Raw genomic sequence first — 18625 nt, 5'->3', positions numbered from 1 at the left:
AAGACCGGTTAGTTCAGCTCCGGACTGCATAGTCCCCTCGGCTGGCCTCTGTCCAGAACATGTGCTCGAGAGAACAGAAGGGAGGGAGAGCGAGCAAGACAGCTAGAAAAATGGGGAAAGAGAAAGAGATATGCATTGAGTCTAAGAGGGAAAGAGAGAGAGAGGCATCATGTGATCTGTCAATCCAAACGCTGAGAGCCTCTGGGGATCTAAAGAGTGATAAAAAGGGATCAAGAAAGGAGAGAACCAGGAGTAAAGACCAGGCGAACCACACTTCTGCCTTGGTGGCCGACGCAGAATTGTGTAGTAAACCGTTCACACAGCAGGGGGCGTTCTAGTCCCACTATACTACCTATCCCATGGCTGTTCTCTGCGTGCTCCCCTGTGGTCCAGAGCTCCACACTTCATAAAAGATATGCAGTTGCCATTGGCATTGCCATTTTGAATATGTTAACAACCTCACCTTCCTTCCTTCCTTCCTACCTTCCCCGCTCCTTTCCTTTCCTACCTCTTCTTCAATGACCGGACAGCGGATGAATTTGCACCCAGGGACCCTGGCTGTATGTACCCACACACACACACACGCACACACGCACACACACACACACACACACACACACACACACACACACACACACGCACGCGCACACACACACACCCACGCACGCACGCACGCACACACACACTCAAACACACACACTCAAACACAAACACACACTCATGCACACACGCACACACATATACCTTTTATCCTCAGGGGTAAAGGCCTTTACCCTGGTTACACAAAGAACAACATTAACACACACACACACATACAAACATTGTTATTAAGCCGAACTATTCTTAGTGTCAGCACACAGAACACCTGACCAAACAACCCCATGGCACTGTGGAGCCTTCCTAGGTACCGTATCTGTGGTCTTGGGTCTCCACACCATCTCTGTCGTCGCTCTGTATGGAGTTATGTAATCCTAATGTAATCCTAGCCTGGCAACCAACCAGACAGAGATGCAATTTTTTCGTCACTCAGTGCTGCGTCACCCGTTTTGTTGCTATGATTGGATGCAGGTCAATCCAATCGTGTCCAAGGCATTAAGGTCTGCGCCCGCCGTGGGTGACTCCCTTCGGAAATGGAAAATGAACAGAGAGAGGTCCCAGACTAATTGCAGTTTGCAATTCGTCTGGTAGGCTAATATCATCTGGTGTTTAATCTGCACCTGCAGCTGTAAACCTTCAAGGCGCGACTCTGCAGCTGGCCCGACCTATGGCTCAACAGGGCTTGGTGTTGCTTTGGGCTCGGCGGACGAGTTTGGTTCAGCGAGATGTTCTTATTAGTGGAATTCATTATTCTATTACAGGTTTTTTTCTGTAAACAGGATCAGACAGACAAATCCACCACATAATTTAAACTGTGTGCATCCATCAGTCTTTTTAGATGTGCTGCTGCACCTTTATTACCTTTTAGTTCATTGTTATACGTTGTTTGTGAGTGCATTTTGGTCAGTTGGTTGTAGATATAACCTGGAGATTGTTTCTGTCAGTTAAAATATTATTGTCTGCACCTCCATTCATGTGCAGCTAATCCTATCGGCAGTAAAGAGTTCAGATTCCGATATTTTATTTATCTTGGGGAAATAGTTTCTCTCACAGCGGCTCTTTTCAAGTACTCTCTCCTGTGATGCCCTACTTTCCATCTGGGAATGATTAAGTCAATCTGAAGATAGAAAGGACTTTACATAGAACAAAACACAATTGATAAGATGAGCAGGAGTTAAACATATCAAGTATTGTGTGAAAAATACAAAATAATACAAAAGAAAAGGAAGAACAGAAAGAAATATAGAAGAATATGCATAGATTTATACATAATGAATCTCCCTTTCTCTCTCTCTCGGTCCTCTCTTTGTCAAAATCAATCTCTCGCTCTCTCTTCTACGCCATCTTCCTCTGACACTTTCACCTGGTTACCTGCGACAGCCCGTTCCTGACAACAGCCCGATGAGACGCTCCGTCTCCACAGTGGCGCCACAGCGCCTCCCAGAGGTCAATCTGCGTGAGTTCACCCTGGAGAAGCCCAGCCAGGAGCGGAGCCACCACCACCACCACCATCACCACCGCTGCCACCACCGCCGGGAGAGGGACCGGGAGCGGGGAGAGAAGAAGCAGAGGTCCCTGGACAGATCGCTGGGCGGACAACACGCCACTAACAGTACTACAGGTCGGCCACTACGGATGCCAGAGACGAATTACAGTAGTCTCAACAATCAGATTTTAAATTAATATCTAGTCTGATGGCTGACAAGCACTACAAATATTCGGTTAAAAAAGTGAACGCAAACTTCACCAACATTAAGTTATCTCTAAACTAAGGGTTGGCCAATTAACGAAACAGGAAACAAGGGGGACCCTTTCAAATGTTGGTTTACTGCCCCCCAGAAGTTCTGCTATAATAGGTTAGGATTTCTGGATCCCGGATAACAGATAGATTAGGCCTAAAAAAAAAATAGTTTTTTTTTTTTTTGATGCAAACTATAATTACGTTTTTGTACAGAACCTCTTCATTCTGTACAAGGGTGAGCGCATTCTCTCGTTTTTAAATGAAACAACCTACTTATCATTCGCTGCCGCTGAAAAAAAAATAAAAAAAAATAAAAATAAATTCCCTACCTACCCATGACCTCAACTGACAACCAACAGGAACCAAACTTTTTTTTTTTTTAGGCCTTAACAACATGATAAAAAAATAGCTGGCTCCCAATACTGACTTAATAGTGCAGGCATTAAAGATATGTGTCTCTAGGCATCAGTTCTGTGTTTCACCTCTCCACATGTGGACAACAGCGTCCATTCGTTTTTGTAATGTCTACTCATAAGAGATACTTTAGCTGGTATCTACTTTGCCTCAATGCAGCCATGCGGGCTACCTGCATTCCAGATGTTGAACAGTCAGCAGTACACTTCTATCATCTTTTACTCCTTGAATATGTAAAGTCGTCTCCATGGCAACGGTGATCAACAGCCTCCAGCTAGACCTATACCCTAAAAGTACAACCTACACACATAAGCTACAGCCTGCAGTCTGATCATCTTGAACCGTAGGGTTAAGAGGAATAGCTATAGATGAGATGAGATACTATTGTGTACAAGCTTGAAAGCAACATTAATGAACGTGAATTACATTTGACAATTTTGTCTTGTGGATATGTGGATCTAATCTTATTGGTTATACTGATATCTATAGATACTACTCCTATATATGCTACCAGTACTATGTATTCACTACTTAAATGTATTAGATACATCCTACTGCCTGGTTCCATGAGGTCCAGTGATTCTCCCCACACCTCATGTAACCTGGTGGTTTGATCTCAGACACCCGCTCTGTGTGTGTGTGTGTGTGTGTGTGTGTGTGTGTGTGTGTGTGTGTGTGTGTGTGTGTGTGTGTGTGTGTGTGTGTGTGTGTGTGTGTGTGTGTGTGTGTGTGTGTGTGCAAGTGTGTAAGTGTTTGTGCGGGCACGTTTGTGTGTTAAGTGTAGTCTTACACCGAAGGTCTTTGTTAACCAGACCAAAGAGACGGGTAGGCAAACCAATAATTTATAGCCCCTCTCTCCCCCCTCCATCAGAGGAAAGGTTAGAGGTTGGAGAACATGTGAGAGACGTGGTTACAATGCTACCGAATCGCTTTGGGCAAATGTTTGACAAATAATCAAAATCACCATTTTCATATTGAACAATACATTCAGCACATCACAAATTTATAATGATACATTCAGTCTGACCTGACTGCTTATTATGATGTACATTACTCATCCCATAGTGGCAGTTTGGGTGACACAGCAGAAACTGCCAGATCGGAAGCATTACGGATATACAAAACTTAAATATTGCAGGCAACAAAAATATATGACTTTATCCATAAACAGTACAAATTGCATGGAAGTGGGCGGCATGTAGCTCAGGAGGTAAAACGGCGTTGCTAGTTTGATCTCCGGCTCCTCCTAGCTGAGTAAGCACCTAACCCTCACTGCTCCTGACAAGCTGGTTGTCGGCTTCCATGGCTGACGCCGCAATCGGTGTGTGAATGTTTGCACGAATGGGTAAATGTTAGGCAATATTTTAGTTTTTGGATTGTAATTGTAATATTGCCACTGGTTACAAAAAGCGCTATATGAATGCAGTCCATTTACCATCCATTTACCAAGTGCACATCTTGAATATAAACTTTGGTAACTTAAAATAATAATAATTAATTATAATTAATTTGCAGTAGCTAAAAGGAAACTCCATTGGTATCTTTTCCCGCTACCATGAAGGTACCCCAGGGGAGCCACCGATGGACCCGGCCCAGGCCAGCTCCTCCTCCTCCAGGGACAAGGCCCACGAGCGCGGCCGCTCCCACGACCGGAAGCACCGCCACGCCCCCGGGGAGAAGCAGCGCTACTACTCCTGTGACCGTTACTGCAGCCGCGACCACTGCCACGCCAAGTCTGCCAACGCCAGCTGCGCCACGTCGCCCAGCGAGATGCACGACGCCGGCTTCAGCAAGCAGGTGGGCGCGCCAGGGCCAACGCTAGGGGCGTTACGGCTAGGGGCGTTACGGCTAGGGGCGTTACGGCTAGGGGCGTTACGGCTAGGGGCGTTACGGCTAGGGGCGTTGCGGCTAGGGGCGTTACGGCTAGGGGCGTTACGGCTAGGGGTGTTACGGCCAGGGCCGTTACGGCCAGGGCCGTTTCAGCTGTCTGTGTTACAAAGTAACCGCTCTCCGTAAGTTTCCGTTCACACCAAAAGCGAAGACAATATTTGCCCCGCCCACAAAGGTGTTTTTGAAGGATATTGGAGGGGAAGGGGCTCTCTTGTGAACGCCAGCGTTTCTTACAGCCAATTCATTGTCAACCATGGCCGAGATAACCACCACTACGAGTCTTTACTTGTTTCGGAAATGCCCGTGGAAGAACCCAACGCTGTCGTTTATGGTGGTATCATCATGGTATCATCCGGAGGCACACACAGCTTTTGGGCATGATATTATTTATGATATTATATTATATAGATATAATAGTGCTCCGGGGAGTCCGCAAACGGCAACGATTACTTTCTCCCCCATGTTGCGGTTCCATATGGCCCTCAGGGAGTGAACGCTGATCACTAGAATCACACAAAATCCAAGCCGTTCCAATCACCAATTCGCACCGCAGTTTTTTCGGCAAAAAAGGTTTGTCTATGTACTCGCCTATGTATTCGCCTTCATAGCTTACGTCGTTACAGCTAACGGCACAAAGCTAGTGGCGTTACAGCTAGCAGCGTGAAGCTGAACCCGAGGTTCGAAGTTCCCCATACAGCACTTTAGCTTTACGAGAATCCACAGCAATGTTATGATTTTGATGGGTTGGTTCATTTTATTCTCATGTCCAGCTGTGAAACACAAAAATATACTGAATGCATGTTTTCCGCTCAACCAATTAGCTCTTGGAGGATTGCACGTCTTTGCTAACGCATACGTCATCAACAAGCAATAGTGGCAAAATAAATATGCACGTTGTTCGCTTTACGCAAGACAATAATAATTCGATTCTCGCTATAACTTGATATCTGGAATAATACGGTCAGTTATTTAGGGACCCCAAGGTCTGTATTATACTGAATATACTGTAAATATGTTTATTGGTTCAATTGTGATGATAATCAAGAATTGAAGAATTGAGAGATTGGTAATAATAATTAATTATTAATTATTAATATATATATTTGATTCACTATAGACTCTGCAGTAGAGCAGGAGTCACTCTACTCTGCATTAGAGTGTATTTATGATGTTCTATCTCTTGGGAACAAAGCATATTGTTGAACTCTGACTTCTGCATGCCCTCTCTGCCTAACTTACTCTTCCTCTTGCCTGTGGAACAGCCCCTCATGGCCTTTGATCTCTCTTTCTACTTCCTGTCTTTCCTCATCACCATTTCCTGTCCATTAATGTCTCTCCGTCTCGCTCGTCTCCATCTCGTTTGTGACAAACTCCCGTTTCTCTGTTCCAATCCTTCATCTTTTATGCATTTACATTATTTTCCTTACATTGATCCTTTTCTTTCCTTATTGCCGTTGTTCCTCTATCTTTCTCCCCTTCCTTCCTCCATTCCCTTCCTTTCTTCCTTCCTTACTATGTTCCTACTACCCTTCCTTCCTTCCTTCCTTCCCTCCTGGCGGTCCTGGCTCCTATCTCCTCCTCTCCTCTCTACTCATCACTCCGTCGGTTCACATTGCCTGTCCACTCTTCATCCAGGGCAGCGGTTGGGTTAGGGGCAGCCTGGCCACCCTCAGCTCCACCTCCAGCACGCCCAGCCGCGGCCGGCGGCAGCTGCCCCAGACCCCCCCCATTCCCCGGCCCAGCGTGGCCTACAAGACAGCCAACTCGTCCCCGGTGCAGCCCGCGTCCGACCCCCACTCGGTCAGCCCGGGCCGGCTGAGCCGCGGCCTCTCGGAGCACCGCGCCCTGCGCCACAGCGTCTCCTCCTACCGCCACGTCCCCTGTCCGGTCACACGCATCAGCTCGGAGCCCTTCCTGGGCCAGGGATACGGCTACGAGCCCCTGCTGGGCCCGGGCCAGGGCGGCTACTGCCACGGCTACCCGCGCGACGCAAGTCCCTGCAGTAGCCTCCAGGACGGGTCCTCGCTGTCCCCCGGCTCCCAGCCCCCGGGGCCCTCCCCTGGGGCCGGACCACCTGATTACGCCGGGCCCTCGTCATCCCCGCGGTACAGTCGAAGGGGCCCCAACGGATACCACTTTAGCTTCCCCAGCAGTGGGGGGCCCCGGGCCCCCAGGTATTACCAGGAGGTGGAGGAGGACGAGTGGTGCTAGCATGGCTATAACTAAACAACCCACGCTGGTGGTGGTTTCTTTTTTATTAATAACATATTTATTTGAGGAATTGTGATGAGTTTTATCATCCTTCTTTGGAGGCTTTGGTTTACATGGTTGTGTATGCGTGTGTGCGTGCGTGCGTGTGTGTGTCCGTGCGTGTGTGTGTTTCAGTAAGATGTCTTTGTGTGCGTGCATGTATCTCATGCTTGACCTCTACCCTAGATGAAGGAGAGAAAAAGACGATGTGTTTTTGTCGGAGAGGTCATATTTAAAAGTGTAAAAAAAAGTATACGGGACCCATTTGATAGAAAAGTGAGAAAAAAGTTTGGGAAGACCAATAAAGTTTACTTGTTTTGGTTCTGGGACTCAACCATCCAATAACACTGCCTGTTCCTTAGAAACATTCCCTGAGCGGACAGACATGTCTTCACTTTGATGTCTTCACGTTGATTCCTCTCCTGCCATTCTGTTCTACTGTTTCCCTCATTGATTGGAAGCAAAGCATGGCAGAAAACAGTGATGGGAGATTGCTTGATTCACTAATTGTTTTTTTTTATTATAGAATGTGTACCTGTAGTTCTGTTATCTTTTTTTGATCATGTGAATATTTTTTTGAAAATGTGTTTATGTTAAAGAAAAGCATTTGTTGTTTTGTTTCAGGTCAACCGTTTTTGTTACGTAGTGGTTTGCAATGTTTCCGGAACAAAGTGCCTCTCCTTTTAGATAATACTGTAGACACAAAAGATGCAACATCCATTGATTTCTATGGCGGCAGATCCTGAGCAGCCGATTGGTTCCCGATGTAGCGCTCCAAGGAGAACCAGTCGTACAGGACGCCTTAAAGCGCACGCCACACCACGCCGTTTACGTTTCTAACGCGAGCAACTGAGCACCTCATGCTTGTTCTCATTCTTCTCTTTATGTTTTGTCCTTTCAAGGAGTGTGACTGTCACTCAAAATGTATGGGGGTGTGTTGTACGCCAATGGACTAAACACAAGAACACTACCACTTGAGATAATGTCAGTAACGAGCGTGCATGTTTGTGTAGAAGGTAGCGCTCGTCTCATTTGTGTGCTTGTTTTCCTCTGTTGCCTTTCCACTTCCTGGTGCGACTGCAGCCACACATTAGGAAAGCAGCATGCAGGAGTTTAGGGATGCAAGACCCAAAATGGCTGACACGGATCTACTCCGGCTCTCATTGGCTGTTTTAGTAAGAGACAGGTCAGGGGGGTGTATGTTTGAGGGTGTGTGTGTGTGTGTGTGTGTTTGATTGTGTGTGTGTGTGTGAGGGGCTAATGGGGGAGTGCAGAGAGAGAGAGAGAGAGAGAGAGAGAGAGAGAGAGAGAGAGAGAGAGAGAGAGAGAGAGAGAGAGAGTATGCACATGTGGGTTTAACTGTCTATATTCTGACTTGTTCATCTTTAGCTTCCATTCTCAACAGAGTAATGTACCAAACACTGTCCCAACTTCAACATGCAACCTTTACCATTTGCACAGTGGGTGGACAACAACGTCCATAGCCTACCGGCGACACAGCGTACGGATATCTATACAGATACACTGGCTTCAGTCCTGTCCTGTCCGGAGCACACACAGCGTAACATGCAACTTCAGACAAGGCTTTGTTTCCACTGAGACAGACAGAGAGGTAGGCCTGTCGAGGTTAGTCCCCTCCCCTTTTTGAGGGGAGAGAGGGAGAGAGAGGGGGAGAGAGAGAGAGAGGCCTGTTTTGAGGCGATCACAGTCGGTCAGAGGTTGAGTTGACCGGCGAGTGACTCTACACCCAGGGAGTTCAGTGTAGGAGAGCAGGGCTATGCAACACGGGTGATGGTCGAGAGAGAGAACAGAGACTTTATCGCTCCATTCTGTAGCTTTACATGCTGGTCTTCACAGAATCAGACATCAGCATGAACGTGACCAAATGTTTTCTATATATATCTATACACAAAAGGTACGAAAACGCATACAAAAAGACTACCAATGATTACCACGCATAAGGTGAGACACACAACGTGTAAAGCAGAAAGAAAAACAATACTTAGGAATACAGCAACTTTATATATCTGCATGCATTACATTTACCCAAGTATCCCACGTTGACCAAATCTGCCGCCGGCATCAGTGATTCCAGATGGATGTCAGTGTGTCTGTCCCTTTTCGGACTGGGGCCTTGGACACGCGGTAAAAACATGGTAACTGCCGACGTGAACACGACACGTCTTGATTTACGTTTACATCACATTCCATATATTCCACCGGGGCCCCAATTTACAGGCAGGCATATAATTCTTTTTTGAAAACGATTTGTCATCCAAATAGAAATTACATTTAAAGCGTTGACATGCCTTTGTCAACTATTGGCGGTTCACTAACCGAGTTACCAAGATTTTGTATCTCTGCAACACGGACAATGTAGGATTTATTTTGCCTTCTATTTTTTTTCCGTGCATGTTCTGACAATGTATGTGCATGTAAAAGCCTTGGTACTTTTTGATACTATGTATTATTTTTTTGATTTTTAATATTTGATATAAATAATGCGGGATTGTTGAACATTTCTAATAAAAAAAAAGGTAGGCTAAATTAACACAGTATTGAACAATGAACATTGTTGATAGTTCCGCCTGTGTCCCAGAGTTGGAAGAATCATTATTTACGTCTTCGGATACACTGACTTGTTGCCTGATTTTATGTTTCTCAGCCAGATTTTGAATTCTGCAGTTGTTTCTACATTTAACATTTTGTAAGAAGCAAAGGTCCTTGAAATAAAAAAAGAATAAAATCAAACCACGTGAGACTCGGTGTGTGTGTGTGATGACAAGTTGTTTCCATATGATTTACGTCATTTAATAATTAATATCTTAGTATAACATGCTCTTTGTGTGTGTCCGTGCGTACGCGTGTGTCTGTAGGTCAAACAAAATAGCAATTTGTGAATGGGGTTGGGTCTGAGCGCTGTATTCAAATCAGTGTGTTACAATAGGTCAGAATCATCAGCGGTGGGCGTGGCTGAGTTGAACAAGGTGGAATGTGGGAATAAGAAATTTCAACTCATATGTTGTCCAAAGTGAACGTTGTCCTGGGTGTCAGTTGAGGCGGACAACAGGTGAATGTATACACAGCGTTGAGTACAACACCGTGTTGACTATGAGCTGTTTGTCATCTGTAGGTCTACGGGACGCACGAAGGACGCCATGTTTGCGGCAAACGAGATTTTTGTGATGTATTTCTTCTTGGTCTCCTTGGCCGGCCAAGTGTTCGGAAGAAGAATGAGCGTCCAGCGTAAAGGTAAGAATTATATTCGGGTGAATATTTTGTTGACTTCTGCATCATTGCCACGTGGATTTGTTTCGTTTTTATGTTTGATTGGGTTATTTTAGAGGTCCTTGTAATATTCTTTCATCGTGTTCAACAAGAAAAGGATATATTTAAAAGCTTTAACGTGTTCGTAGCGGTTTGCGAATTAAACTCATAATGTGTTGTGTTGCAGTACCGTACCACTCCACTGGGCGAAGCTATTGCTATAGTATTCAGATGTTTCTTATTATTAGGCCGTCCGTTAATCTGCTGCATCGCAGTCAACATCAAGACATGTCTGAGGAGAAGACATAATCCTTATAAGAGATTGGATTAGCTAGACAATATACCATCATAGACTTATTATACACATCTAAGTAGCAATATTATACTTTATAGGATATTTTGTTTGTTTTTTCTTTGGTGGAAACTTATATTTGGCATTCACATATAAATAAGAATGAAACGAGTGTGAGGGAAAATTGAGAAAGAAACATGCCTGTGTTAGACTACATAGGCCTACAGAATGAAAGACCCAATTCAGAGCTGAACAAGATTCAAAGTGACCAAGAATCAAAATTACAAATTCCACATTTTAACCAAGGGGGGTTGGGGGGTGTGATCCGCCTTTGATCCGTGACAGACATTCATGTGCTCGCCCTTGTCCCCACCCCATCTATGTCATGACGTGAGAGATTAGCGCACGGGAACCCGATCTGTCATCCGCGCGCTCTGCTGTCGGTAAACCTTTGATCAAAGCCCGGTCTGTCAGTCGGTGAGAGAGAAGTCGGGGCATCGATCCAAACACACACCTGTGTGCATCGATCAAAACACACGCACACACACACACACACACACACACACACACACACACACACACAGACACACACGGGTGTATGTGTGTTTGTGTGTTTGCATGTGTTTGGATCGATACACACACACACACACACACACACACACACACACACACACACACACACACACACACACACACACACACACACACACACACACACACACACACACACACACACACACACACAGGGCGCACGAGACAGGGCGTGATGCTAGTTTCAGGAAAGTGCAAATTAAAAATGTTCAAACATGGAGCAGGAAGATGAGCACTATAATAGCATAAGATAAGATAATATACGTTAAGAACATGTAATAATGTACATGGAAAGGGATGTCAGTCATAATCAATAAAGTCCAACAGTTAAACATAATTATAACCATTGTATACTATCCTGCAGTCAGAATTAAGTTTAAGATGCTGGGTTGATGAAGTCACTTACACCGCCTGTAGATCAGAATGTTTCTACCGTCGCATTATTAAAGCTAGTGTAGGCAATTTATTTAGAAAATATTTTTTTGTTTTGAAATTTGTTGAAATTCTCTTTACAGCAATCAATAAATCGCCGCAGGACTGTAATCCGCCCATCCAATCATTTCATTCACCCCGAGTTTAAATAGTCAATGGCCTACCTACCTGTCTACCTAACAAGCCGGTGGCTAACTGCACGCTCGGCCTGTGCAATCATTGCGCATAGCAGGGCTAGGCACACATATTGTTAAGGCTGGCGAGCTAGTAATGTGATTTGGGTCATATTTTCTTCGGTTGGATACTTCCAAAGTCGAGCTTCCTTTAGCTGGTTTCGCCAAAATGCCTAGCCTAGCTTAAAAAGGCCTTCTGACATTGGCAAGGAGCCGAACATCTTCATCCGGCGTGTATGTGAAGTCCTACGTCACTTGTCGCGAGTAGACTTGCAATCCTCTCAGAGTTTAGCAGCGCCTTCTCTGCGTGGGTTTGCGGCACATAATCGCTGATTGGTTGAGCAGGGAACTTGGGCCGAGTTTTGTTTTGTTTCTGACAGCCAGACACCGGAATAAAAATGAATGCACCCGGCAAAACCCAATGTTTCCAATCCCCATTCAGCAGTAACAAGCAACACCTTCATCAGATGGATTATATTGCCTTTTTCCAAATATCTTCAATGGAGCAGATGTGGTCCAGCGTCTGCTCGCAGCCTTCCCGTCTGTACCCCACATTTAAGCATTAACGGGACGTGGAAGTATAAATGCATGCAGCTCAGTAAAGAAGTCCCAATGTGAACTCCCTGAACGTGGGGTCTGCAGAAGTGTGAATTCAGCTTGACTACCACTATGGGATGTAGATCAGATCCCGAGCAGTTGCAACATCTATACCTATAATGACATCACACGTGCACTGCACATAACCACCCAGATGTCTGTGTAGGACAGATCAGCCTCCCAGTTGGTACCTTCCGCTTGGTAGGCTGTTGGGTTGATCTGTCTAACCTTCCAGTTGGTACATTCCACTGGGTGGGCTCGTCTACGTTTCATGCTTCAGTGTGGACACAAACACCCACACACACTTTCACACTTTTTAAGTTGAAACCCCCTGCTCGCCACCCGAGGCATGTGACCTTGGAGTCAAGCAGGCCGATTTAACACGCCGGTGGAGAGTCAGGCGTGACAAGCCTATTGGATCACAGCCTCACCGACTTGGTGGTTGCCTTGAAGACAACCAAATTCTGTTTCTCTATAATCCATCCGGCATGGCGACCTATGACCCTGGCCATTGAGACGATGATGTCACCCTACGAAAAATGCAAGTGCAAGTGTGAGCGGTAACGACGTCGCCAGGGTCAGATGATACAGTGTCGTGTTACTCAGTAAACCTTCTGCAAACGGTCACGTGGGACAGCCGGAGCCTTAGGAAAACAAACAGCCCTGGTTAAGCTATCCCTCTGTTGGGTAAGCGATACCTCCGCTGAAACGAATTAGTGTACATTACGTAAAGTGTGCTTTAAGTGTTTGTGTGTTTGAAAGATAGTCTGTTTTCAAGCGCGCACACACACACACACACACACACACACACACACACACACACACACACACACACACACACACACACACATGTCCTTTCATCCTGGACATGATTTGGACTCATTTGTTTGGATCACAAAAGATAAGGAACCCTGTAACTAGCTTTTTCTGCACTGTCATCCTCATCTCTCTAGCGTCTCCTCATAGGACATCTTGGTTTTGAAGTCTCTCGTTTTAAAACTGGGTGTTCCCCCCTCCTACACCCTGACAGAGAACATTCTAGCTCTGCTCTCTTCACACTTGACTTACTGACTTGGCACCGTGTCCACACTTGACTTCAACTCTCTGCAGGCTCTCTCTTGGTCGCATATTGTGACCACTATCTGGCGCCGATGTCTGGACCACGTCTCTATTGTACAGGGGTCAAAACTCTCAGTTTTTCCCCCGGAGAGTGACGGTTTCTAAGGTATCCATTTGGATGGATAGTTTGATGTTTTGTGTTGGTTGTAGTTCAGAGGAAAGGCCAAAGTGCAGGAAGAGGCCCTGACCCCTACATGTGACCCTTAACTTTGTACGTGTATCATGAAATAAATTAGCTTTCTCTTTGGATAAAATCATTCGCTAATAGCTGAATAACTAAATGGTCAATCTTGGGCACTGCACAGTAAAATAAAAGTGGCAGTTTGGTTGCCATGGTGACGTTCAGGTTTAGGTCAACATATCCTAACACTCGTAAACACCCTAACACTTTAACAGTTTTGATATTAAATAAAACTTTAAATCGGCCAACCCATTCCACACACTCTCAACAAACACACACGTACACAAACACACAAACGTACACACACCAATGGCCAAGCTAAACAACCCCTTGACGTCTGTGGCAGGGTTGGAATCAGGAATATATTACTGTTTATTTTGTTTGAGGACTCTTGCTTCTTTTGCAACTCTTAAGACCAAATTGGTTATTTGATTTGATTATTTCATGAGGTAAATAGTTTAGATTAGTGCTTAAGTACGGTTCCCACCTGGGGTTCTGCTACAGGTCATTCACTCTCTTCTCCGACTCACTGCCTTGTCCATAAAGGCACAAAGAATCCATGAACTATTGCATAATTCATTTTTATTCAATAAGCCGGCAACCGGTTGAGAAGGCCTGATTTCGATACTGACATGATTGATTCCCTATGAGAACCAATGCTCCTCTCTGTGATGATATTCCACCATATCTACAGAAGGCATTAAAGCAGCTTGTGGGTCATCACGCCGGTGTCCACAGAAGATCTGGTCCTGGCGATACCCACAATACTCCTGTAGGGTTACACCTTCATAGTCAAATATTTACCTTCCTCCGGTCAGAGAAATTAGGAAATATCTCAGGGTCATGCTCTGGATAGAGGATGGAGAAATATTTGAATGTTGACTAAATCTCTTCATGTCAGCAAGCTTTAGGGTAAACATTCCTGGATAGCTTGACTGTGACCCAAGAGCCTTCCTAACTAACAAATTATTATTGAATAGGCAGCGTATTTTCAAAAATTTCAGGAGGCATTTTACGCTGGAAAACCAAATTGTAAAAAGCTACTTTTGGAGTGAAATACAGTTTATTCATGTTTTTTTATATAAGTAGTTTATTAACAAAGGATACCACACAGTCATACCGCAATATACCACACCATCAAGTCTTTTAAACATCAGACAACTAGCATATAGCATGACTATTAACTCCAGTCCAGTGGCTGTGGATCGTCCTGTCTATAATTATCACTCACTCAACCCATTGGGCAGGCTGGCACAGGGAAGCAACAAAGTCCCGCCCCTTCTGTCTGTCTCTGGCCATCTTCCTCATAGTTCCCTGAAACTATTACTGTCAAATGTTTAATTTATGCACATCTTTTATTTCTTATTTGGAGCAGAGGATTCTTATGCCATTTTTCTTCTATGCTATTTTAAAGAAACAATGAAGAAAACCACAGGTATCTATTGTATGATATATAACTTTTTTTTCAGATATAAACTCACTCTTAAAAGTTGAACTGCTTAGGGAGCGGAGTTATTAACCACACCAACGGTCTGTTTTTCAAATGAAGGCTGAAATCAAAGCAGTAAAACTTGGAGATTCCTGGTCAAAAAATACTGTAAATGATTTTGGCAGCACGAAAACTGTTGAGCTAACTCATCGACAGCTGTTGGATAAGTTCTGGTGAAATACTGTACCCCTCAAGTCTGACTGTACTTAAGGCCGTTACCAAGGCTACAACTTTTTTTCCCTGGTTGTGAGGGCGACCAAGGAATGTTCGTAAAAGAGTTGATCTGTTTTTAACAGCTTAGACCTCAGGTTATGGTTGTCAGTTATAATATGCCTCCTTTCCCATGACCGTTGAATTTAATTGTATAAAATATCTATGATCTACTTCGGTCCATTTCTCTCTCTGTTCATCCGTCTCTCTGTTGCTTGATCATTAAGAATATATATTATAATTTGTGATGTAATCGTTTGAATTAACAATTTGAGGGGAAATAATGTATACATCTTCTCTTCCCCACCTACCCCTGTTAACTTGGAGCCCACAAGAAGCAGCCCTGTGCTTGTCTCAATAGCTTCCAGGTGTTGGTACCCTGTCTCTTGCATCTTGTCTGTTCCTCCTCCTCCTCCTCCTCCTCCTCCTCCTCCTCCTCCTCCTCCTCCTCCCTTCTCCGCTCCTCTGAACACATGTTCTCAAGATGGCCGCTCTCCCTCACCTGGGCAGGATGCCATATTTCACCTCTGACAAGCTGCACACCTGCATCTGACTTTGGTTTCCCCCCAGAGTCTGCCTGGGCAGAAGAGTCTCCTACTCTCATACCCTAACCTCTACTAGAGGTTAGGGTATGAGAGTAGAGACTCTCATACGCTAACCTCTACTTGAGGTTAGGGTATGAGACTCTCAGCTGAGAGGTCCCGGGTTCAAAACCCTCATGTCCAAAGTCCACCTGTGTGGCGTAAACGATGAACTGGTGATCTCTCTTTCTCTTTATCTCCCCATCTCTCCCCGCAGAAGTCAAATATACGCCTGACTTCTGCCTCCATTTACGATCTTCCAATCATCTGCCAGATATAATAAAAAGAAGCACATATAGACCCCCATATTCTTATTATGAAGTTTAAACTTATCAAATCTATACCTCCTATTCCTAGTAATTGTCGAAGTGTGTAATAATCACATATTCTTAGTTTTTAGTTGCAGTATATCAGAGTGTGAGCCGTGGGCATGGAACCAGAGGTCAGCAGGTCAGGGTTTAGAGGTCACGCTGGGTGAATGGGGTTAGGACCACAGTTTGGCATTCCTCTATCTGATACACACTCCGAGCTGTGGCAGATATCATTTTGAAGTAAGGCTGACATGTTTGGGTGTGTGAAGCATTAAGAGAAAATCCCCAAGTAACGAAATTGAAACAAAATCTTCTCCATCATTTCCTCCAACACTCCTCCGCTCTATGTCCCCGTTTCTTACATCAACTTAACTATGATTTTTGAATAGCTTGTTTGGGATTAATAAAGTCTTAGTGTGTGTGTGTGTGTGTGTGTGTGTGTGTGTGTGTGTGTGTGTGTGTGTGTGTGTGTGTGTGTGTGTGTGTGTGTGTGTGTGTGTGTGTTTTATGATTTTTGTAAATCATAGTTTTATGATTTTGTAAAACCTGAAAAGTCCTTGATCAATAGAAAAAAAAAAAATATATATATAATGTTATGTTTATTATCATGCATTATCATAATTATTAGTCCCAATCCGTTTGCAGAACCTTCTGTGGGCGATCTCACGGCGCTCTATGAGACCATTCTGTTCATCGTGCGTCCACAGAGACGGTGGACGTGCTGGGGAGGTTCTTCCCGGCTGTGGCCGGCACCAACAACGTGAGCGTGAGCGTGGACGAGTCCCAGTGCTCCACGCTCCACATCGGCCAGTACGCCTCTCTCACCCTGCCCACCCAGCAGGCGGTAGGACCAAGGTACCGGCGTCACTGGCTAACTCAAGGTCTATTTTACAAAGGATTTCGAAGGGAGGATAGTGCAGTGTTGAGGGTGTTAGACTCCCAGATGACTCTCCAGGTTATATGTCGGCGAGATGCCTCCCAACCTCCACCTGCTGCTTCATGACCTGTACTATCTGGATTCACATACAGTCCTTTGTAAAAACCTTCCGCCAAATTGCTTGATTAATGAATGGCAATAGTCTTAAACAGTAATGACTTGATGAATGCTTGGTAATAAAGTGCATTAGAGATGTCATCAGACAAGTTTAGATGAAGTTGATTTTATCGTAGCCAGTTGGATCAAGATGAACAGTAATTGATAACATAGGCGTCCATGTGTCGATGGTGGGTGTTGACGCACAAGGGGCGCTCCTCCTCCTCTGCAGGTTTGCGGAGGAGTTCAGTGTGCTCATGGAGGTCCTCAGCTGGCAGCGGGCGGAGGAGAGCTCCCTGCTGACCCTGCTGGACTACGACCTCCACCTCCACCTGCAGATCCGCCTCGGACCCCACTCCCTCACCTACATCTCCACCCAGCATCGCGACTACGAGTGCGTCTCCATATCTCACCCCTACACCCACCACCGCCTTTACTGACACCACCGCCTGCACCACCACCATCTCCACCACTGACACTTACACCTCCACCTACACCACCACCACCGTCAACACCGATACCACCAACACCGCCACCACTACCACTTGTACCACCACCTACATCACCACCATCTTTACTGATACCACCGCCTACTCATCCACCACCACCACCATCTCCACCACTACCACTTAAGCCTCCACCTACACCACATCCGTCGACAACGATACCACCTACACCAACACCAATACCACCATCATAACTACGTCCACCACCACCACCTCTCCCCCTAAAACCAACCACCACCTCCTCCAGCCCCACCACTCACCGCGGCCAACGATCCACATCGTTGGCCGTGACCCGTGCTCGCTCTACACTCTTGGGATCTGATCCGTGCTTTCGACCCTCCCCCTAGGTTCCCGGTGGGCGATCTGCACGACGGGCGGTGGCACCGGGTGTCCGTGGGGGTGTCGGTGGCGGGGCTGGCGCTGTACGTGGACTGCAGCCTGGTGGAGAGGGTGCACTGGCCCTACCGGGGCCAGGGCATCAGCACCGAGGGCCTGGTGATACTGGGGGGAATCCTGGAGAGCTTCGAGACCCCGTTTGAGGTGAGAGCTCCGACACTGGAGGGGGGGGGCCCTGGTGGTCTATATCGCTCCTGAGTTTGCTAGCACTTTGGGACGCAAACATAGTTGCAAAAAAAAATATATATAGAGTTGTTCATTATAGAACGTTAACAAACACTATTAATATCAAATGTGTTTTTGAATAATCCTCTTTTGTGTGATTCCTTTTTCTCCTTCATTCGTACTATCAAGCATAGCTGCTCATTTCATCTTCCCTGTACTGTTTTTTGCCTTGTTTACGGTGTGCATTTCACACACGTATCCCCTCCGTTGCTGATTGAGGAGCTAGGGGCCCTTGTGGAATAACATTCCCTACATCCCGTGCTCTGGCTGAAATATGAGCCACCTGCCCCCAGGTCGAGGAGAGTGGCGGCAGAACAGCCTCTTACAGCC

At 45.6% G+C, this 18625-nt stretch overlaps 1 protein-coding gene across 1 annotated transcript in view; it reads left to right on the top strand.

The window, feature by feature from the left end:
• Positions 1 to 6853, top strand: part of cacna1ba (calcium channel, voltage-dependent, N type, alpha 1B subunit, a) — a 91897-nt gene extending 85044 nt beyond the window's left edge. Inside the window, 5 exon segments of the mRNA XM_056592383.1 lie at positions 1953 to 2197; positions 3948 to 3979; positions 4349 to 4549; positions 6278 to 6585; positions 6637 to 6853. Coding sequence (XP_056448358.1) covers positions 1953 to 2197; positions 3948 to 3979; positions 4349 to 4549; positions 6278 to 6585; positions 6637 to 6853 — 1003 coding nt within the window.
• Positions 6854 to 18625: the final 11772 nt, after the last annotated feature.

This window comes from Gadus chalcogrammus, chromosome 6, assembly GCF_026213295.1.
Source record: "Gadus chalcogrammus isolate NIFS_2021 chromosome 6, NIFS_Gcha_1.0, whole genome shotgun sequence".
In the NCBI taxonomy this organism is placed as follows: Eukaryota; Metazoa; Chordata; class Actinopteri; order Gadiformes; family Gadidae; genus Gadus; species Gadus chalcogrammus.
Note: the sequence above shows the minus strand (reverse complement) of the source record. Positions and strands in the feature narration are given on the sequence as shown.